The sequence below is a fragment of the Euphorbia lathyris genome, chromosome 2 (assembly GCF_963576675.1).
Source record: "Euphorbia lathyris chromosome 2, ddEupLath1.1, whole genome shotgun sequence".
NCBI classification, from domain to species: Eukaryota; Viridiplantae; Streptophyta; class Magnoliopsida; order Malpighiales; family Euphorbiaceae; genus Euphorbia; species Euphorbia lathyris.
The window spans coordinates 138,726,153-138,749,812 of NC_088911.1; the positions used below are offsets into that span (position 1 = coordinate 138,726,153).

General features: G+C 35.9%; 1 protein-coding gene across 1 annotated transcript; it reads right to left on the minus strand.

Annotated features, from left to right (window-relative positions):
• Positions 1 to 20,361: 20,361 nt before the first annotated feature.
• Positions 20,362 to 21,390, minus strand: LOC136220092 (cell wall / vacuolar inhibitor of fructosidase 1-like). Its single transcript, XM_066007784.1, has one exon. The coding sequence runs from the start codon at positions 21,346 to 21,348 to the stop codon at positions 20,830 to 20,832; it is 519 nt and encodes a 172-aa protein (XP_065863856.1). The 5' UTR covers positions 21,349 to 21,390; the 3' UTR covers positions 20,362 to 20,829.
• Between the last annotated feature and the right edge of the window lie 2,270 nt (positions 21,391 to 23,660).

Below are 23,660 nucleotides of genomic sequence, written 5' to 3' on the forward strand. Positions count from 1 at the left end.
CCGGATTTGTCTGAAAATATCTTGTTCATCATCCTCTGGTATGTTGCTCTCGCGTTTTTCAATCCAAAGGGCATCACCTTGAAGCAATAAGTCGCCTGGTGAATTATGAACGATGTTTTGATTTCATCCGCCTTCTCCATGGGTATCTGATGGTAACTGGATTTCACGTCGGTGAATGATAAAGCTTCATATCCTGCAGTTCCATCTACTAATATATCAATGTTAGGAAGCGGATACATATCCTTCGGACATGCCTTGTTCAGATCTTTGAAGTCGACGCACATTCTGTACGTTCCATTTGGCTTTTTTACTAGCACCACATTGGCTAACCACTCTGGATAGGTGACTTCTCGAATTGCATCTGACTTTAGCAAATCCGCCACTGCTTTTTCAATCGCCTTTTGCCGCTCAGGAGCATGTCCTCTCTTTTTTTGTCGCACTGGGGTTGCACCTTTGTCTACATTCAAACGATGGGTTGCTACGTCTGGACTTATTCCTTTCAGTATTTCATTTGGGGCGGCAAATGCCGACTCACATTGGACCAGCACCTCGGCAATGGCTTTCTTCGTTTCTTCGGGGAGGCCCGTCGCTATTCGCACATTTTTGTCGCTTGAGATGGCGAATAGTTCCGTTTCTCCCAATGCTTCCGCTGGCAACTTCTCCTCTACCCTATCTTCCTCGTCTGGCTTTGGTTCAAGTGACAATGTATAGGCCTGTTGAGATACAAGTTGATCACCTTCAACTATGACTCGCCCCTTGGTGTGTTGGTAAATGTAATGTTAAATGCTTCATTGAGATGAGCGACTCCGTTTCTGACAGGAATGGGCGTCCCAGAATTATGTTGTAGGCCAATGGGAGATTAACAATTGCGAATTCTAAATCACCTCGCCATTTTAGCTTTTTCTCGCCCATTTCTGCCTCCAACACCACCTGTCCACTTGTTTGAGAGGATTGACCCCCAAAACCTGTTACATCCATGAATGTATGTTTCACTCGCTTATCATTAATTCCCAACTTGTTGAATGCAGTCCGAGTAATAACATTACAAGAACTGCCAGTATCAATAAGGACCCGCTTGACGTCCCATCCTTCTACAGCCATTGTAATCACCAAAGCATCCGCATGCGGCTCCGTGATTCGCGCGAATGAGTAATTGAGGGCATCCCCCCTATGAGTGTTGCTTTTTCACTGTTCACGGCGAGCTCTTTTTGTTGGAGGCTCATAGATCCCGCCGGCTATCACGTTTATCACTCCTTTTTTCTGCTTCTTTTCGGGCCTTGCCTCTTCTTGATGTGGTAACGTTGCTTTCTCGTCACTAGTCTCCTTTCGTATAAATTGATTCAGCTTGCCCCTTTCGATCAGCCTTTCAATCTCCTTCTTCAATTCATAGCAATCGTTCGTGTCGTGGCCGTTCAGTCTGTGGAACCTACAATATTTGTTAGGATGTCGGCCCAAACTGGTTCGACCTTTTACCTCGGGGAACCGCACATCCTTCTTTAGGGGGCTCTTTTCGATCCAAAGTAACACCTCCTGGCGAGTCGTGTTTAATGGTGTCTGATATCCGCCACTTTGAAAGGGGCGATCGCCTCTTCGAACAAAATTACTTTTGGACTGGGTCTGGCGCCGATTGTCCGAAGTGGATCTAGCGGCATCTCTTTCTCGCCGGGTTTGAGCCCTATGTTCCCTGTTGACATCATCCACTTCCATGAATTCCTTTGCTATTTTCATGAGTTCGGCCACTGTGCGCGGCTTGTTGCGGATGATTTCCTCCTGCATACTCCAATCTGTGGTTCCATCTGCCATGATGTTGCGGATGCTCACAATATCCGGGTTTTGCAATCGCACCAGAATATCGTTGAATGCGACAACAAATTCCCTTAGGGAATTATAGTTCCTCTGTTTGATCTCCTTCAGCTGCCTATCCATCACATCCGCTGCTTTACAGCCCACAAATTTCGCACAGAAATCCCGACTATATTGATGCCAATTGTGAATAGATTCTGCGGGTAAAGATCGAAACCAATCAGATGCGGCTCCGCCCAAAGTTGTCGAGAATAACCTGCAAATGATGCTTTCACTCGCTCCTGCAACATCCATTAGTTCTCTGTAGTTCCTGACATGAGCCTCAGGATCAGAATTTGGATCCCCATAGTATTTAGGTATCGCGGGCGCTTTGATTCTGTGATCTGGAATGAATTCTCGCAACGAAGGGGCAAAAGGTGAATCGCTCTGGACCTCTGCTCTCGGCCTAGGCGAGTACCCCATTCGCTCCATCATGCTTCGTAATTAATCTTCTAAGTCAATATCGGGTATTCGACGGACTTCTTCCATCCGCTGCTGGTGAATTCTGGGTGGCATCCACCCGCCCATCGATGTTGAGACGTGTGCCTGTTGGGGGACTAACCACTGTCCCGTTATAGGATCAAAGTTCCATGTGTGCTCTCGCCCAGGAGTCATCAACTCCGAATGTCTGTGAGGAAAAGGTTCCACTTGCTGTAGCGGAAGAGTGCCTTGCACTCCTGGCAACGGTTAGGATGGCTGCCAGGTCGGATGTATCGTCGTAATGAGATCTGGGTGCGAGTAGTTGCTCGGGTGGCTGTGTGGGTTTGTGCGACTACTCTGGCCCACTTGATTTGGCGCCTGAGATGGCTGCGGGAGGGCCGATATGACAGGGATAGTCGGCGATTGTGTTGAGATAACCACAGGTTCTTGAGGAGCAGCCGCCACGGCGGTATTGTGTTCGGCGAGGGCAGTTAGTAAATTAATCATTCGATCTCCAGCCGCCTGGCTCATGTTCGAAGCCAAGACTTGTCCTGCCATCTGCACGAAATCACTATTGGACATTTCCATCTCAGTTTGCACTTGGACTTCCAATAAGGGACTCAATTGTCCCGAAGGACCCGATGAGCTAGGCACCACAGGCTGTGTACTTGCAGGTTGCGAATTCGCAATCCGTGGTCCCCTGGAGTTCATACTGGTTGATCTAGTGGTAACGCCGGTCGTTCGTGATGGTTCTGACATGTTCTTCGCGTACCTTTAACCAAATGTTGGTAAAAAAGGTCCACCTTCACCGCACCAATGATAACTTGCCGGATCCGATTTGATATTCTCTGCCGGAGTTACCTGCAAAACAGAACCGGAGACAGGATCTCCGGGAAAACTCTCCGACGATCAAGTCAGTTTTTGTAAGAAGGTTGGTAATTTGACAATAGTATTGCGGGGAAAAATGTGAGCGTACCTTTTTCCCTCGTTCTTAAGGCCTTTTATAGGTGTTTTTTAGGTAACCGCCGAGGGCGGTTACTCCTTAGTGGGCCACGTTCTGAGGGCGGTTCCCCCTTTTTAGGCCATATCCCTTTCGTGGCTTTCATGGCAACGAACGTGGTTCTGAGTGGGAGTCTTGATGCTCCGTTTAGGAATTCGGGGCGGTTACTCGCTTCACCCGTTTCCGCTTATTCGGGTCCCATTCGGGGCGGTTACTCGCTGCGCCCGCTTCCTTTATTCGGGTCTCATCCGATCTTAGACCATAGGTCTAAGTATGGGCTGGGCCTGCGAAATGAGTATGACCCGGTTTAGCCTCGAGGGTCATCAAGATTGTTGGGGCTTTTTCTTTTATTATTTTACTCCTATAGTTATAATTTTAAATTTCAATTTTTATGAATTTGGGTTTATAAATATTGAAGTCTTGGAGTACCAAGAAAAATTATAATTTTGGAGCAAAATTGAAGAAACGGCGAAATTAACAGATTGCAGAAATTATGGCACGGGCACACTTTAAGCAATTTTTAGTTGTCTAGTTTGTATGTTGTCTGTTGTTATAAAATTGAAATGTGATTAAAATTATATATTGGCCTTAAATGTAAGTGTTACATTTAGGAACAATTGATGGTCAATTGTACGAAAAGGGTCAATTGTGTAATAAAATCAATTTTGATTTTACTACATAAATATATGTAATTTTATTAATTACATGTTCAATTTTATCCAATCCATAATTATACCAATAAGATTAGATGAATGCTAAGATTGATCACCACAAGGCATGTTATTGGATAATGTGCAAACATTAACTAGTAAATTGAATTAAGTGTTCTTTCAAAAAAAATTGAATTAAGTGTTAATTCAAGATAAATTTCTTTTTATGCAAAATTGCATGTTAGAAATTTAAATTGGTTAATGTGCAAAGTGAGACCTTACGTTAAATTTAATTTAACTGCAAGACCGAAAATCTTCCAAATAAATATTAAATCTGATAAAGATACAAGAATTGTATCGAGGCTCTCCACTGGTGCATTAATACACAAATGGTTTGTGTGATTAGTGTGAAAATTAATTCCCATTGAATTAATTTTTGGTTTATGTTAGGCAATTAACATTATAAGAATGCCAATGTGAAGCTGAACAATGTTAATTCGGGCTTAATATAATCTGCTGATCTAGTGGGTTGGATTTATCTAGTGTTGAAATCCAAGAATGTCAAAGGGAAACTGAGGATTAAAACACTAGGAGCTAGAAAAGTGTGAAATTGAATTTCACAGCATAGTGCAAGGTGATTGACAAGTGTTGTCAACTTATGAATTTATTAGTTATCCCAAGAATACCAATGTGAAGTTGAGGGAGAACCTAATAGAATTTATAAGAATTCGATTTACCCACTAGTAATTCATTCCAAAGAATTATCGTTTCCTATTTGGAAGTATAGGATTCGCCAAATTAGTGGAAAACCATTATGATAAAAGTCCATGTCATATTGGTTCGTTTAATTCACTTTAAATATATAACTGATTATCAATCTTTATTTTCTGCAGTTACTCTTTGATTCCAAACATGTTATCAACACCTTTCCAATCGATATTAGACCGTAATAGGCTCACAGGGCCAAATTATGTGGACTGGCTGAGAAACCTTAAGGTTGTGTTAACTCAGCAACGCTTGTTATATGTAATTCTAAAGCCTAAGCCTGGATCTCCTAAAAAGGATGCAGAAAAGGCTTTACATGATGCATATGACAAATGGGTAGATGATGATACCCAGGCCAATTGCTATATTATTGCTTCTATGGATAATGAATTACAGAAGCATTATGAGAATATAGCAACATCTTATGAAATCTTATCGGGCTTAAAAGACCTGTATGGTGAGACCAGCAGGACTATTAGATATAAGATATCAAGTAAGCTCTTTAGGATGAAGATGAAAGAAAGCCAAAATGTTTCTGATCATGTTGGAGAAATGATCCATTTAATCCACTCTTTAAAGAATTTGGATTTTGCAATGGCTCATGAACTCCAAATTGATCTTGTGCTTTCTTCGATCCCACGTTCATATGGAGGTTTTGTTTCAAACTTCCATTTAAACAAAGTGGAGTGTACTTTGGCACAGTTGCTGCAGAATCTGGTTGTTCACCAACAGAATGTGGTGGACCAAGATAAAAAGAAAGATGATGTTGTAGTAGTGGTTGCATCTTCTTTTAAAAGGAAGGGTAAGACCCAACCTAAAAAGAAGAAAAAGAAAGTTCAAAAGACCACTAATACAAGTCCATCATTTGTGAGGCCAAAAGCATCAACACAACTTAAGGGTGTTGTTAAGCAGGGATGTTTCCAATGTGGAATGGAAGGTCATTTTAAGAGAAATTGCCCAAACTTTCTGAAAAGTTTAGAGAAGGGTAAGGGTGCAGCTTTTGCATCAGGTATTTCTCTTAATAATTATTTAAATGTTGATTTGAATAATGATCTTTCTTATAACTCATCTAATGCCTGGATTTTAGACACTGGAGCAACTTCTCATATTTGTTCCTATGTTCAGGATCTGGCAAATAAAAGGTTGTTGGAAGATGGTGAAGTGGAACTCACGCTGGGAAATGGTGCAACGGTTGCAGCCAGGGCAGTGGGAGATATTTCACTTATGTTAGACCATCATGTTTTGTTATTGAAAGATGTATTGTATATACCAGGAGCATATAAAAATATAATATTTGTATCTAGTTTGACAAAAAGGAATTATGAATTCTGATTTTGTAATAAAGCTTGTACAGTATATTTTGATAATGTGATTATCGGTTCTGGTGTTTTACATCGTGGTTTATTTTATGTTGATAAAAATATACCAAATAACAAAAATGAAAATAAACAAGTTTTGCTTGGCAACCTAAAAGATATGAATAATAATTCCACTGATAAACAATCAGAATTTAATTCAAAATATTTATGGCATCTCCGTCTAGGACATAATTCTAGTAATAGACTCACTAAATTGGATAAGATGGGAATTTTAACAAATTTAAATTCTCAATCCGATTATTCAACATGTGAATCGTGTTTACAGGGAAAAATGACTAGAAAACCATTTGTGGGACAAATGAAGAAAGCCAATAAAATATTAGAATTAATACATTCTGATGTTTGCGGGCCATTTAGTGAAATAGCTCGTGGAGGTTATCACTACTTCGTAACCTTTATTGATGATAAATCAAGATATGGTTATTTGTATTTAATGAAATACAAATATGAAGTGTTTGAAAAATTCAAAGAATTCAAAGCCGAAGTAGAAAATCAAATTGGGAAAAATATTAAATCACTAAGGTCGGACCGAGGTGGTGAATATATGAGTACTGAATTTGATGATTTCCTCAAGGAAAATGGAATTATCTCTGAACTCACTCCTCCTTACACACCACAACTAAATGGAGTGTCTGAAAGGAGGAATCAGACTTTGTTGGACATGGTTCGATCGATGATGAGTTACACTGATTTGCCTATCTCATTTTGGGGATATGCAATTGAAACAGCACTTTATATTCTCAACCGTGTTCCTTCTAAATCTGTTTCTACCACACCATATGAAATATGGGCTGGAAGGGCACCAATTTTGAATCATGTTAAAAGTTGGGGTTGCCCTGCTTATATTAAAAAGCAGAAAACGGAAAAATTAGAGGAACAGTCTACTAAAGGCTGATTTGTTGGATACCCTAAATCAAAAGGATATATGGGTTATTATTTCTATCTCCTTGATGAACAAATTGTTACTATCAGTAGGGATGCCATTTTTCTTGAGAAAGAGTTTCTGCAAGAAGGTGGTAAAGGTAGAAAGATTTTATTGGATGAGGAATCATCTAATAAAGAAATTCAACATGCTGAACCAATACAAATTGATCAGCCAGATGAGCCTACCAAAACAACATATATCATCACTCCAACTCTTAGAAGGTCTGAAAGGGTTTCACATCCTCCTGATAGGTATGGTTTAATTACTGACCACGAACAAGAGTTATTTGTTTTTGGTAGTACTAACCATCCTGATGATCCAGTTACTTATGAAGAAGCAATATGTGATGTTGAATCTTCTAAGTGGTTAGAAGCAATGCAAAGTGAGATTGATTCCATGTATAAGAATGAAGTTTGGGAACTTGTTACTCCACCTGAAGGAATTGTTCCTATAGGTTGTAAGTGGGTATTCAAACGCAAACTGAATTATGAAGGAATTGTGGATACTTATAAAGCAAGGCTTGTGGCGAAAGGTTATCGCCAACGGGAGGGAATCGATTTTGAAGAAACATTCTCACCCGTAGCTATGTTTAAAAGTATTCGAATAATCTTATCTATTGCAACACACTTTGATTTTGAGATTTGGCAAATGGATGTTAAAACTGCATTTCTCAATGGATTTCTTGAAGAAGAAATCTATATGGAACAACCGAAGGGTTTTATATCCAAGGAAAGTTCTCAAGTGTGTAAGCTTAAGAGATCCATTTATGGACTTAAGCAAGCTTCAAGGAGTTGGAATAAAAGATTTGATGAAGCCATACAGAGTTATGAGTTTGTCAAAAATCTTGATGAGCCATGTGTTTACAAGAAGGTTAGTGGGAGAGCGATCACTTTCCTTGTCTTGTATGTTGATGATATTCTGTTAATTGGGAATGACATTGGTATGTTAACTAATGTTAAGCTCTGGTTATCCTCTACCTTCTATATGAAAGATTTGGGAGAAGCTTCCTATATTCTTGGAATTAAGCTTTATAGAAATAGAGCTAAAAGAATATTAGAGCTATCTCAAAAACTTTATTTGGAGAAAATTCTAAAGAGATTTAGAATGGAAGACTCCAAAAGAGGATTGATACCTGTTAGACATGGTTTGCAACTCTCCACGGAGCAATCACCTAAGACTCCAGCGGAGAGAGCAGAAATGGCCAAGATTCCTTATGCTTCAGCTATATGAAGTCTAATGTATGCTATGTTGTGTACAAGGCCAAACATTGCATTTGCTGTTGGTCTAACAAGCAGATATCAATCAAATCCAAATATGGCTCATTGGATTGCTGTTAAGTCTATCTTTAAGTACTTGAGAAGAACTAAAGATATGATCTTAACATATGGAGGAGGTGATCTGTTAATTAAAGGCTTTACAGATTCTAGCTTTCAATCCGATAAGGAGAAAATTATATCCACTTCAGGATATGTGTTTACATGTAATGGAGCTGCAGTTGTTTGGAAGAGTTCTAAACAAGATACTGTAGCTGATTCCACTACTGAGGCTGAATATATTGCCGCCTCAAGTGCCGCTAAAGAAGCAGTGTGGTTGAAGAACTTTATCACCGAACTTGGTGTGGTTCCTTCTATTGTTAGTCCAATCCATTTGTATTGTGATAACAATGGAGCGATTGCACAATCAAAGGAACCAAGGTCTCACAAGAACTTCAAACACGTGCTTAGGCGGTATCACTTAATCAGAGAGATTGTTGGACGAGGAGATATCTCGGTGCAGAAAATAGCATCAGCTGATAATCCAGCTGATCCATTTACTAAGCCAAGGACTCAGTCACAGTTAGACCGTCATCTTGAGAAGATATGTCTTAAATATTGTACTGAATGGCTCTAGTGCTAGTGGGAGGTTGTAAGTGTTGTATGCCCTAGGTCATTCATTTTGTATATTATACAGAGTGAATTTTGTATCCAAATGGCAGTTAATAAAATATGTATTCATGTGTAATTATTTGTATTGTTTAATTACTTAATGAATATACATATTAGTCCAAAGATTATTTACAAAGAGATAATATTATTAAGAGTTAATAATAATGAGATATATTTCTTTGGTACAATAATAATCTTAAATGTTCATAATCAGTGGATAATGAATTGGACACTCATCTATCCTTAGATTATCACCTCTGTTTATTTTCTCGATTAGTATGAGATATTAATCAGAAACAAAAAATCTCATTCTGTTTGATATGTTGATATCAGAATAAATATGTGGACATTCAAAGAGATGAATGGTTCGAACTGTGACGTTAGATAATAATTGCACAAAGGTTTACTCCTAGTTAACATAATTATTATCTAGGTCATAATAGTGCATATAGTCCTTTGACTTGAGGAAACTTAGTTGTTCTTGCGCAGGTAATTATAGTTTGTTCCTGCTTTGTACTGGGATCTTAATTCTGGTAATCCGGCAGTGAATCGCTATAGTTAGTTGTGTAGTGTAACAAGAGTTTGCTAATAGAGGATTCATTACTCTAAGTAAATAGAGATAAATCCTAAGATAGTTATTGATTAGTTTTTTTGATGGAATGAGTTCCTGGCCAGGACAATAAGACTCATCTTATGAGATAAGTATCAAAGAATGGTTCTTTGATAAGAGTCTTATTTTATCAATGACTTAATCAATATTTCTTAATATCTTAACGGTTAGAGCTTGACACTTTGTGACTCTAGTCAAGATTGTGATTTTTAATGAAAGGACTTTAGTGCATGGAAATTATGATCGATGGTTCATGATTAGTTTAATTATGAATTTACTTCACGTAACTTCATTCTTTAATTGGGACGTCATGGCGCAGTGTGTTAGCTGGAGATCATGACCTTTAAAGGACTATAAGTAAATATAAGTTAAGCTTATATGGGATACACTTATAGTACAAGGAATTGGATTCCTAACATAATTAATAAGTGTTATTATTATGCCTCTAATGCCAGTTAAAGATGAACCTAGAAAGTCACACACATACAAGTTGTTTGTATCAAGCTTTAGTTAAATTGATTAATTAAAAGTGTTTTAATTAATTAATTGACACAATTGAATATGTCAATGGGATTGACAAAACATTTTAACATTGTTTGATCTTCAATTGAAATGAGGAAATTATAAATAATTATTCTTGCTTAATTTAAATTGATAGCTTTTTCAAAATACAATAGTCAAGTGTTGACTGTTAGTATTGAGAGGTGTCTATTTTGTTCAAGGATATAATGATAATTAATTAAGTTGTTAATTAATTATTATTATATATATATTAATAATAATAATAATAATATAATTTATTATATAAATATAATATAATTTATTATTATTATATTTAATATTTTATTATTTTTATAATAATAATAATAATTATTATTATTATTATTATTATTATTATTATTATAATGTATACTACACCATCATTCTTATCTTATGATAAGAATGACGTATATGTATATCATATATCAAGTTATATAACTTGATGATTTTCGAAAGAAACAGACACACGATTTTTCGGTTCAGAAAATCGGATCCGGAATCAGTTTTCGATTTTGAGCAAGATTAATCAGTTTCTTTAAGGTTTGATCTAATCGACTTAGTGGACTAACTATAGGCTTCAGCACTAGAGAAGCTTTAATACCCGATTGGAATCTACAAGAGGTATTTTTCCAATCTCGTAGTATAAATATCAATTTGATTATTAAAGAACTTAATGATCTTGGTTAAGGATTTGATGTCAGACATCGGATGTTTGACTGAGTGATTGGATCACACTGATTGTTTGTTTAGGGAAATTTTTTGAAATTCGTCTCCTAAATACCAACATGCTTCCGCTTCAAATCCTTCACTATCAACTCCGACTCCATCGTCGAACGAGCAATACAAGTACCAATTGAATGACGTAATTGATAAAGTGCTTAGCATATTCATTCAGAAGATCAATGACTTAATGTGTTTAACAATAATTGATCAATGGTTTAATGTATCCATTTGAAAAATTAAGTGTTTAATTAATAAAAAAAATAAATTGACCAAGAGATCAAATATGCAATTAGACAACTTTTTACTTTTTAACATTTAACACGTAAATAATTTTTGAGATTAAGAGGGTGTTTATTTATTCTCTTTTCTCCTTATATTTGTCTTTTCATATTAAAAAGAAGAGATTTGGAGGTTCGGTTAGGGATATTCTATTTACTTTTTTTATAAAAAAAAGAAGAGATCTACTTTTTGAAAAACATTTTTTTCTAACATTAAAAAAAACAAACCGTAACATTGAACAACAAGTAAACCAAACCAGCTCGAACCTTTGGGCAAAGGACTACCTTCCATATATGCCCATCTATGGGCCTTTTGGTGACCTACCCATTTCTGTTGTATTAACTTTTATCAAAATTGGTCCCAATTATTTATAACATTTGTACCAATATCTAAGGTTCATCTTTAATAGTTTTGGCACCAATCTACACGTAATCTGAATACACGATACAAAATTGGAATGTAATTTTAGTGTTTGAGTTTAAATTAATAGGTAAAGTATCATTTTTTTTTATTGATATGAAATTAATACGTAAATTTTTTGTCAGGTTATGATTGACATGTTAATGATTTTTCTAAATAATAGGATTATTTACATATCTAACAGTTAATCCAAAAACGACACAAATATTTAAAATTATTGTTATTCTTTCATATTTTTACATCTCATCTTTTTTAATAAAAATAATAAAATTATAATTATTACATATAAATACGACTCGAACCTTCTATATTGTTATAAATATATTACATGACCTATCAGTATGATATTAACGGGTTTTTGGATTATTAATATTAATATATTAATCCAAAAATAATATGAAATATTAAAAGATAGTGTAATTTCTTCCTATATTTTTAAAAGTCATCATTAATATAAATATATGATCTGAAAATACTATATGGAATCGACATTGACCCAATTAAGTTAACATGATTATGATACGAAACTTTTTGAATTGAGCTAAGTTGAGTAATTGTAACACTAAATTTTAGATACGAACTCGACATAGATCGATTATTTGCCACCTCTATTTAAGGGATAAAGAGGTAATTTTTCAATAATTAGACCTGTTGAACGGATTTACATTTAAATTTTTTAATCCCAAGTCTAATCTAAATCCAATTAATATTTATATAGGTTTGAGGAATATTCAAAATCGTGAATAGATCTATATCTATATCATATCATAACCTATACTATAATTAGCTTCATTAATCAATATTTACACAACAAACAATCTAGGATATTTACACCAACGTTTTTTAAACAATGTAGACGTGTGTAAATTTAATCCTTATATTTTCAAGTAATATCAATTTTAACTTTACGTTACTGAAAATTTGAAAAAATCGATTTAATTGTTATTTAACTATCACATCATATATCTCAAACAAGTTTGTCGATAAACTGAAGCAATTTTTTACATTTTTTTGTTGGTTTTTGTAACTATATTAGTAGCACGGTAAATTGGCAAGGGAAGGCTTGCCCCCAATACACCCTTGTGGTGGGACCCCTCCCCGGACCCTCGCTCAGCGGGGACGCGTAATGCGACCGGACCGCCCTTTTTTTTTTTATTAGTAGCACGGTAAATATGTTAGACATGTTGACAAAATCTCACTTTTATGAAAGGGTGAGGACCTTACTTGATGTTTGACCACCACACACACGTCGTTCATCCGAGTCGGATTGGTGTGGTGTGATGTAAACTCTATATTTTTTTATTAAAAAATAATGATAATAATTTGTATTATTATTTTATTAATTTCAGAATTAATTTTTCAATTAATTAGGGCAGGGGGGATTTGGCTCTTTTGGAAGCCAGGTCAAGTCAATATTGATATTGTTACTATGGACAGTCAATTCATCCATAGTGAGGTGTGTTACCCGGGTAATAAATCCTTCTTTATTACCTTCGTCTATGCTGATCCTGTTTCGACTAACCGAAGAAGGTTGTGGGAGATCCTTCATTCTTTTAGCTCTAACATGGTGGAGGCGTGGTTGGTTGCCGGGGATTTTAATGACATTGCCCTCTTGAGTGATCAGAGAGGAGGGGGTAATCATTATGTGAACCGGTGTCTTAATCATAAGCAAAGTATGGATATGTGCGGGCTTTCGGACCTGGGTGCTGCTGGCCACAAATTTACCTGGAAAAGGAATAGTGTGTTTGTTAGGTTGGATAAGGTGTACGCTAATGTTGCAGCGATTTATAGGTTTTCTGAGGTCAAGGTACTTAATCTCCCTTTCCGTCACTCAGACCATTGCCCTATCCTCATTAATTTGGTCAAAGGAAATCGGCTGAAAGGTAATAGACCTTTTAGGTATCTGGTGGCTTGGGAGTCTCACCCCGAGTTTAAGGATTTCGTTAAAAGCAATTGGCATCCCCACTCTGATGTTCTCCTCGCTACTGAGGAATTCAGGAGGAATGTGGCTGTTTGGAATCAAAATACTTTTGGTCATATTATCAGGAGGAAGAACAAACTCTTGAGGAGAATGGAAGGTGTTCAGCGTTGCTTGGAGGGTCGTTTTGATCATAGCCTGAATGGTCACCTAAGAGCTCTTCAGAACGAGTTGGAAGCTGTGCTTAGACAGGAAGAGCTTCTGTGGTTCCAGAAATCTAGGAAGGCTTGGATTCAAGACGGGGACCGGAATACCAGGTTTTTCCACCTCTCAACGATCATTAGGAGACAGCGAAATAGGATCGAGGCTATTAAAGACGCTAGTGGTGAGTGGATTTTTGAGGAGGAGGACATTCGGCGCCTTGCCCTTGATTTCTACAAGGACCTGTTCAGAGAGGAAGCTGTGGACCTAGAGAGTGCCCACTCTGGCATTTCCTTTCCTCGTTTGGGGGAGGATGCTATTAATAATGCTTTCCATCCCATTGAGCTTAAAGAGATTGATCTGGCCTTCTCCAGCATCGGTTCCACTAAGGCTCCTAGTATTGATGGTATCCCCGCTAGTTTCTATCATAAACACTGGGACACTGTTAAAGAGGGTATATACAGCTTTGTGTTAGGTGTCTTTGGTGGTTCGAACGATATCAGTTTGGTTAATAAAACCCTCCTTGTCTTGATTCCTAAGGTTGCCAAGCCTTCTTCCTTTCTCCAGATGAGACCCATCAGTCTTTGTAATGTCTTGTATAAAGCTATTACTAAGATTGTGGCTAATAGAATCCGGAAGATCCTTCCGGATATTATCAGCCAAAATCAAGGGAGCTTTGTTCCTGGAAGACAATTGATGGATAACGTTGTTATTGCCCAGGAGGTTGTCCATTCTATGAAGATTAAGAAAGGCAAGAAAGGGATCGTGGCTCTCAAGCTGGATCTGGAGAAAGCCTATGATAGGTTGAACTGGAGCTTTCTTCTGGATAGTTTAGCCAAAGCTGGTATCCCGGAGAACTGGAGGAATTTGATTGGAAAGTGTATCTCCTCTCCTGTTTTCCAGGTTATGATCAATGGGGATATGTCGGATGAGTTCTCTCCATCCAGGGGTATTCGTCAAGGGGATCCTATGAGCCCCTTCCTTTTTGTTATTGCCATGGAAAGATTGTCTCACCTGATCCAAGAGGCGGTGAGCAAAGGGACTCTCCACCCTGTTTCCATCAACAGACATTGCCCCCCTGTTACCCATTTACTCTTTGCTGATGATGTCATGCTTTTTGTGGAGGGTAATGAGGAACAAATTAAGGCTGTGATGGATATCCTCGACTGCTTTTGTGAGGCTTCTGGCCAGAAGATTAACATCCATAAATCCCGTATACTTTGTTCCAAGAATATGGATAATAGCTTGTGTAAAAGACTGAGTGAGATGTCTGGCATTCCCCTGACTCAATCGTTTGGGAAATACCTTGGGGTCCCTCTTCATAGTGACAGGGTGTCCAAAGCCTCTTTTAAAGACATTTTGGACAAATCTAACGGTTTGTGTGCTAGCTGGAAAGCTAATTCTCTTTCCCTTGCAGGTCGCCTTACTTTAATCCAGTCTATCAACTGCGCTGCTCCAAATCACATCATGCAAGCCTGTAAGCTCCCTGAGCCGGTCCTCAACGACCTTGATAAAATTAATCGGCGTTTTCTGTGGGGAGAGTCTGGGGATGGGAGGAAGATTCACCTGGTCCCTTGGAAGGAAGCCTGCCAGCCTAAGAGCAGGGGGGGTCTTGGTATAAGGCAAGCTAAGGACAATAATAAAGTCCTGTTAATGAAGCTTCTTTGGAGAATGTGGCAATCCCCCTCCTCCCTTTGGGTTCGTCTTCTGTGCGGCAAGTATAGGGAAGATAGAATCTTTGGTGGCCCGAAGGAGAGGGTTGTCAGCTGTTGCTTCCTCTGGAAAGGGCTTAGTGCTGTTTTTGCTGAGTTCTGTACAGGGATTGGCTTGGAGGTGGGTAATGGGAGATCCATTAGTTTCTGGTATGACACCTGGATTGGTGACAAACCGTTGATTGAGGTGTGCATCGCCCCTCCGCCGAATGATCTCCTCTCTTGGAGAATTGCTGATGTGGTGGACTCGGAGGGAGACTGGATCTGGTCTAAGTTCGACTCCTTTCTTAGCCTGGAGACCCTCCTTAATATTAGAGGTGTGAAGATTAGTAATCAGGAGGAGGATAAGGACAGACACTGCTGGGCCTTGACTAATAATGGTTCTTATTCTTGCAAATCGGCCTATGAAGCTTTTACCCCTAATAGGGCTGATCCTCCTTTGGAAATTTGGAAGTCCATTTGGGCCCTCAAAGTCCCCTACCGCATTAGGAGTTTCCTATGGCTGGGAGTCAAAGACAGGCTCCTCACGAATGTAGATAGACACAGAAGGCACTTGGCTGTATCTGGTGCCTGTAGCAGATGCAGCGGCCATGTGGAAACCTTGTGCCATGCTTTGAGGGATTGCCCGAATAGTAGAAAGGTTTGGGAAGGGGTCCTTCCTCACCACATCCTTCATTCCTTTATGGGGTTCTCTGATATTGACTGGTTCTCTGAAGGCGTTAATGGGAATTTGTTGGCCAGTATGGAGCACGGGGCTATTCTCTTCGCTATTATTTGTCACCAAATGTGGAAATGGAGGAATGAAGAGTTATTTGCTGAGAAGACTGTCTTTATTCCTGACCTCCGGTTTTACTTCTCGAAAAAACTCTCTGTTATTACAAAGAGTTTTGAAGGAGAGCCCCTGGTTCACCCCTCCCCGGTTAAAGAGGTCCAGTTAGTTGGTTGGAGGAAGCCCAGGGAAGGGGTTGTCAAGTTGAATACGGATGGCTCCTGCCTTAGTAATGGCAGAATTGCTGCTGGTGGAGTTCTTTGGGATTCTGGTGGCGCCTGGCTGGCTGGGTTTACCCATAACTTAGGTACGGGCTCCTCCTTTACTGCAGAGCTCTGGGGGATCTTGTCTGGCATTAAACTCGCCATTCGCATGGGTGTTAAAAGACTTTCGGTGGAGTCTGACAATTTGGAGGCTATCAACAGGATTTCGGATAGACATGCTGTTTGTCTTAAGAGTCAGAATCTTATTAAAGCCATCTTGAGGCTTCGTCCTGCCTTCGATTCTCTTACCTTCTCCCATATTTATAGGGAGCAAAACCGCGTGGCGGATCGCTTGGCAGCTGCTGGGCATGGGGGGATGTTAGGTGTTTCTACCCTTTCCGTTCCTCCTTCTTTTCTGTTACCTTCTCTTCTTGAGGATAGGATTGGGGTCAGTCTTCCTAGACTGATCCCGGGTTAGGTTTTTGTTTGTTTGTTTTTTTTTCTTCCCTTCTTACCAAAAAAAAAAAATATCTTATTTCTTAAACGTCACTTTTGATTTGCTCTTTCTGAACTAGTCATTCCAGTTCCCCATTTCCCTGATTTCTCTCCCTCTTTTCTCTCCACCAAATCAGAGCACAACAACTCTATTTTACTCTATAAATACATATTGTGATTTTCGTTCTAAAGGTACTGAAAACAATACTTTCTGTAAATTTCGAACTGAGCAACTAGAGTATAGACAAAACCGAGTTCGTACTGTACAATAGAACTCGTATTACGAGTGAGCTATTTTATCCTGGTAACGACTAGATTTTAATCTACTTGTACTTTCTAGCAGTTCTGTGAACGTTTTAAAGAAAGCAATATAGTCTACGATTCATCCCATTATTGTGTTCGGTTAATTTTGGTGCTTTCTCAATTTCTGTTCTAACATTTCTAATGCGTTAAATGTTTTACTGTATCACTGATATATTTATAAAATGTAAAAAATTGTTCTATCGACAAATTTATTTATAATGTTTAATGTGACAATTAAATAATAATAAAATTAATTTTGTTTAGGATTGAATTTTGTCCTTATTAGAATTTTGTGTTCTATATGTCCCTACTACTGAATGACTGGTTAAGACCGTTCATGGATCAAACTTGAAAATCAAAATAGGGCCCATTTATGAATAGTAATTATTTTGTAAATCAAAATAGGGCCCATTTATTTATAACAATCTCACCAATATTTAATGTTGATCTTTAATAGTTTTGAAGGATAAAAAGGCAATTTGTTAATATTTAGAGCATCTTGGAGATTTTTAGTTAGTCCATTATTTAAAAATAATATAAATAATTGACTCTTAGTGATTTAAGAGTGACTAAGACATATCATCTCTAATAATGATCTTTATATTCACTCCTTATTTATTATTTTATTAATAAAATTATTAATTATTGTTATATTTACTAATAGTGTGAGGAGAGAGACTCCTCAATAATAACTTATTAATAAAAAATGAATTAAGGGGTACTAAGAGATGGAGAGAGACTCCCTATTAGAGCATCTCCAACAGTCTCTTAAGTTGGCTTTTAAGTTAAAATTTGAGGAGAGAGAATGAAAATTCATCTCCAACAGCCTCTTAGTGGCTCCTCAAATCACTAAGAGCTTCTTCATCCTCTCTATTAATAGAGAACCTCTCTCCACCTCTTAGTGCCTCCTAACTTCATTTTTTATTAATAATTTATTATTGATGTGTCTCTCTCCTCACACTATTGGTAATGTAAAAATAAAGAATAATTTTAATAATAAAATAATAAATAAGGAGTGAATATAAGGAGCATTGTTGGAGATGATATATCTTAGCCACTCTTAAATCACTAAGAGTCAATTATTTATATTATTTTTAGAGAGTTCACTAAGAGTCTGTTGGAGATGCTCTTAATAGAGAGGATGGTGAGGCTCTTAGTGATTTGAGGAGCCACTAAGAGACTGTTTGAGCTGATTTTTCGTTATCCCTCCTCAAATTTTAACTTAAGACCCAACTTAAGAAGCTTCTTAAGACCGGTTCATGGACCAAACTTGCGGACCTACATTAATTTAAGAATTTTTTGCCGTAAAAACATCTCCAATAGACGTTGCATTACAAGTATCAAAACTTAACACATCATACTAAAATATAATATTTTTATTAACTTAATCATCCACATCATTCTTGGATTTTTTTTTAAGAAATGCTCTAATAGTAAGCAACTTTAAAAGTTGTCACACAATGACTCCACAAATCCTTACTTTATGGGTTAAGGTGTAAAAATACCCATAACGTTTTCGGTTAGGAGCAATTTTATCCCTAACGTTTAAAATAGTGCAATTTTATCCATAATGTTGATAATTTGCGTCAATTTTAGGTACTAAAAACACAAATATTTTGTTCATTGTTCTGCATTAATTACATATCAGTTGGTTCTTAAAAAATGATTTCATGGTTTTTATAATTTAATAATAGAATTGGATATTAATATTTATAAATTCGCTGAATTTTTTGAATTTTTTTATTCAATTCGTACAAAAGACAATATATATATTTTTATTTTTTTTTTCACATCTCAACATATGTTTGTGATTTGTTACTGATAAAATGACACACGTGTAAAGTGTAGATGACAAGATTCATGACCGAGAAGACAGTTTGATGAATTATTTCTCAAATTGACCTAATTTATCAACGTTAGGGGTAAAATTGTTCTTGGCTTCCAACATTATGGGTAAAATTGCACCATTTTAGATGTTAGGGTAAAATTGCACCATTTTAGATGTTAGGGTAAAATTGCTTCTGACCCAAAATGTTAGGGGGTATTTTTGCACCTTAATCCTTACTTTATATATAATTTATTTTAATTATAAATATTGTCAACCAATAGTGAAATGAAAGGGACTCTTCAAAAATACGGACCAATAGTAATCAAGTAAACCATTTTTTTTATATTAAAAAAGTTTGTCAATCTTGAAGCAAAGTTGCCAAAAAATGGCAAACTTGTTAAGCAACCACACTTACTCCAATAGATGACACCCTTTGAAAGTTGTTAAAATAATTGTCACATTATCAAACACTCTTTCAAGCACCCTCTATTGGAGATGCTCTAACGTTTCTGAGTAGGATCAGTTTTATTCTTATCGGGCATAAAATTTGAACAGACTCGTTTATCGTAATTTAACTCACTATTTAACTGTTACATCAGACATTCTTAATACAAATTATGTCTAAAATATTTATTATATAGTAAATAGTTAAAAAAAATATCTGCTAAAAATTTCAAAAATTAGGACTACAATGTATAAATTAATCACAAAAAAAACTGTATAAAATATTTATTACGTAATTAACACAATTACAAACGACCTAACAGAATGCACGAAAATGTTTCAGTTTATTGACAAACTTATTTGCAAAATCTGATGTGACAGTCAAATAACGAACAAATCAATATGTTTAAAATTTTTAATCAGGCAGGAGTAAAATTTATCCTGCTTCAAAATATTAGAAGAAAATTTTTATAATTTTCATACGATAGAGGTAAATATGCAATTCCCTCGAAACGGTAAGGATAAATTTAGACTTAATCCCAAAAATTTACTGTGGTTACTGATTTTGAAGGCAATGGACAATTTTTTACTTCCACTTCGTCTCTTTCACTCTAATGTCAAAATTTTATAATAATCGAAATTTCTTCTCTAGATTCATATATTTTCTTTTTTCGAGTTTCATCTTTATTCTCGGTGTTTAAAATTTTAAAATGTGTGTATAAAAGATCTAAATTTATCATTTCACGATTGGGATGTCGTTAGACCCAACGCCTTGGGGTCGTGGATAGGTCTTATATTAATATCTTAACTTATAAAATAGAAGTAGCTTCATTAATCATTATTTCGATGAGAAACAAATTAAAAGTCCGTCCATTTTCATTTTTCGGAACTATTTTTTTTAATTCTAAGCAAAAGATAAGAAATATTTGGTAAAAATTACAACTATTTTTAACAGTAATATCAATTATCTCTCAGAAACATCAAACAACAAACATCCAACAACTAAACCATGATACAAAACAATCTTTTTATTTATTTTTCATCAAGAAATGAAAGAAACTATTAGTAATACATATATACAATAACAGTTACAACAAAACATTCCGCGAATCAATCGACGAAAATATTTATATATATATATATATATATAGAAAAATAAATAGTATAGCTTTTTCGGAACTAAGCATCAGCGACAGATATTTCCGCCGCCGATCATGCCACCAAATTCATTACTATAATTTATTTCGCTCCTAAACCGTGATAGTCCCACAGAGGTATCCTATTTAGAACTAACAACCAACGAAGATACTCTATTTAAGTGGGTCCCATAATACATTTTAAACACGGAGACTTCCTCAAACAGAGCATCCATTAATTGTTAATTCCAAGTAAGATATCGACTCGAAACTACGATAGCATAATATAACGTCACTAAACCCACCGTGTCGTCCCCAAACCCTCCATATCGTCACGGAAAATCACAGAAGTTGTCGGGCAATAGCAGAAGCAACAAGAGAAGTATCATGCAACAATTTATTATAACTCGAAAGAGGCGATTTCGTCCCGCGGAAACTACTTTCACACGAATTAACTTCAATCGCAGCATCATTCATTCCGCCTTCAGCAAACTTAGGATCACCTTTCTCCAGAGCTTCAATGGCGACGGGAATATTCGCCGTTAAAATCACGTCATATTTCCGGGCACATTCTTTCAACAATTTCTGCAAATCAGGTCTTTTTCCAGTAATCTGTTTGATAAATTGGGCTGATCTTGTAGTTTTCCCCTTCAATAAATCAACCATTATAAGTGCTAGTCCTTTGACATCGGCGGTGGAGCTTCTTGGATCGGCGGTGAGATGATTCAGGCAGAGATTATAGTATGGTGTTTGTTTACATGTTTGAGAGATTGTTTGGGGATTGGATTGGACTGTCTTGAATTGGGTTAGGATTAGAATTATGGCTTGAGCAAGAAAGAAGAGAGAAAAAGAAGAAGACATTTTGGGAATTCAAGAATTGGTTGAGTTTGTGTTTCTTGATTTTTGGGTTTCTTGATTCTACTTATATAGTGGTGGATGGTGGGTCTTAATCAATATATGGTTATAAAAGAGTATTTAAGTGTAATTGGATCTTTATCCTTTTAATTATAGTATGTGGTCCTTATCGTTGTACAACCCGGTCCCGATTTTTTTGTGGGTCCTAGTTAGAGGTGGCAATGGTGCAGAACGGGGACGAGTATATATTTATTACTCCGTTCCTAAGTATTTACGGGACAGTTTTGGAGAATTCCTATTAAATGATTCGGGAATTTTTTCATCCCCATGCCCAATAAATTAATAATATTAATTTTTATATATACAAAAATTTAATTATAATATTTTAAAAAAATAACTAAAAACATTTAATATTGTACTGGTTAAATTACAGAGTAACCATTAACCAGCAACAATTGCTGGTTATATTGGCCATGTACATAAAATTTTTTTTTATAAAAAGTTACTAATTGATTATGATAGACTGATATAAAAATAATGGTTAGAAATTAAAATTAATAATTTTTTTCGGAGATCCCCACGGGAATTTACACGGTAACGGGTGGGGATCCCCACGGGACGGATATAGCAATCCTCATCCCCATACCCATTTAGGTTTCGGGGAAAAAAATTTCCCCATCCCCAATTTTTACGGTTATTCCCGATCCTCGTCGGTTCGGATACCCGCGGTTTTCAGATAATTCCCTCCCCATTGCCACCTCTAGTCCTAGTTGAAATAAGAGATAATGACAAAGTTAAAAAAAAATTGTACTTTCACGGTTTGTCAAACAGGTACCTGTTGAATTGGAGTTTTTGTTTTGCTAAAAACGATGATATTTTAGTTTGACAGTATAAAAAATGACAGTTAACGATCTCAAAATGGAAAATTCTAAGAATTAAAATTATATAGTACCATATTTACTATGGAACCAAATTTTCATCATTTTCTAAATATTCACTTTCCATTTTCTCACCAAACAAAACCTAAATGACTTCAAAATTAAAAAATTGAAGAATTAAAATTGTTTAAAATATCATCAAATTTTTGAATTTTTTAAATTTGAGGTCATTAACAAAACGAAAAATCTGAGTTATCTCTTTGTCGTAAAAAAAAATTCACCTATTTGGCAAAAATGTGAAATTTTGGAATTTACCCAAAAGATAATGACCCTCTTAACAAACAAAATGAATGTGAAAACCATGTTTTTTTTTTGGACTTTACCCAAAAGATAATGACCCTCTTAACAAAAAAAAAAAAAAGAGTTGTACCTTGAATATTAGGGTTTTGTTTGTTTATAGAAAAATATTTTCCTCATTTTTTTTCGTATTTGTTTGTTGAAGAAAATAAAGGGTAAATTACATCCATGATTATTGAACTTTACCTCAACTAACATTATGGCTATTGAATTTCAAAGTCACTCAATTTTACATTTTCTAACATTATGTTTACTAAATTTAAATTAATGCCTCAAAATGACTGTTGGTGACTTCAAAATAGAAAATTTTAAATTTTAAACAACTTTAATCTTCAATTTTTTAATTTTAATGTCGTTTAGGTGTTATTTGGTTAAAAGAGAGAAAATAAATGTTTAAAGAGAGAAAACTATTAAGTAACTTGATTTTTTTAAATGTTTCCATTATGAAATCATTACCGGTCATTTTGAGACGGTAATTGAAGTTTAGTGACAATAATATTAAAAAGTATAAAATTGAGTACTTTTATGTTATTTTTAAGAATAAGTAAAGAAAAAAAAAACATGTTAACGAAATATGTAAGGTTCAATGATCATGGGTGTAATTTACCCGGAAAATATGTTAACGAAATTTTTTAGATTAGTCAACAAAAAAAAACATAGTAAAGAAAACGTTTTACTTTTTTGAAAAAACTAAAACATTTTCTTAAATCTTTTAAAATCCACCCGTTTTTGCTAATTTTTTTTTAAAACAACAGCCATTCACTATTTTTTTCGGTGTTATAACCAAATATATAAAATATTTTATTTTTCAACAAAAAAAAATTCTCTTGCTCAATATTTTCCATTCTATTGCTCAAAATGAAAAATTTCAAAACTTAACGGTTATTTTTCTAAATCAATTTAAATTTTTGAAAATTTTCATTTTTAAGTCATCAATGGTCATTTTTTAGTATCAAATTAAAAGATTCTCGTTTTTAGTAAAGTGAGTAACTTGAGTCAGGGCCGGTCCTGTAAATTTAGGGCCCTAGATAAAATAAGCAATAAGGACCCCTTAAAGCGTAAAAGTTGAGCATGTCTTTTAAA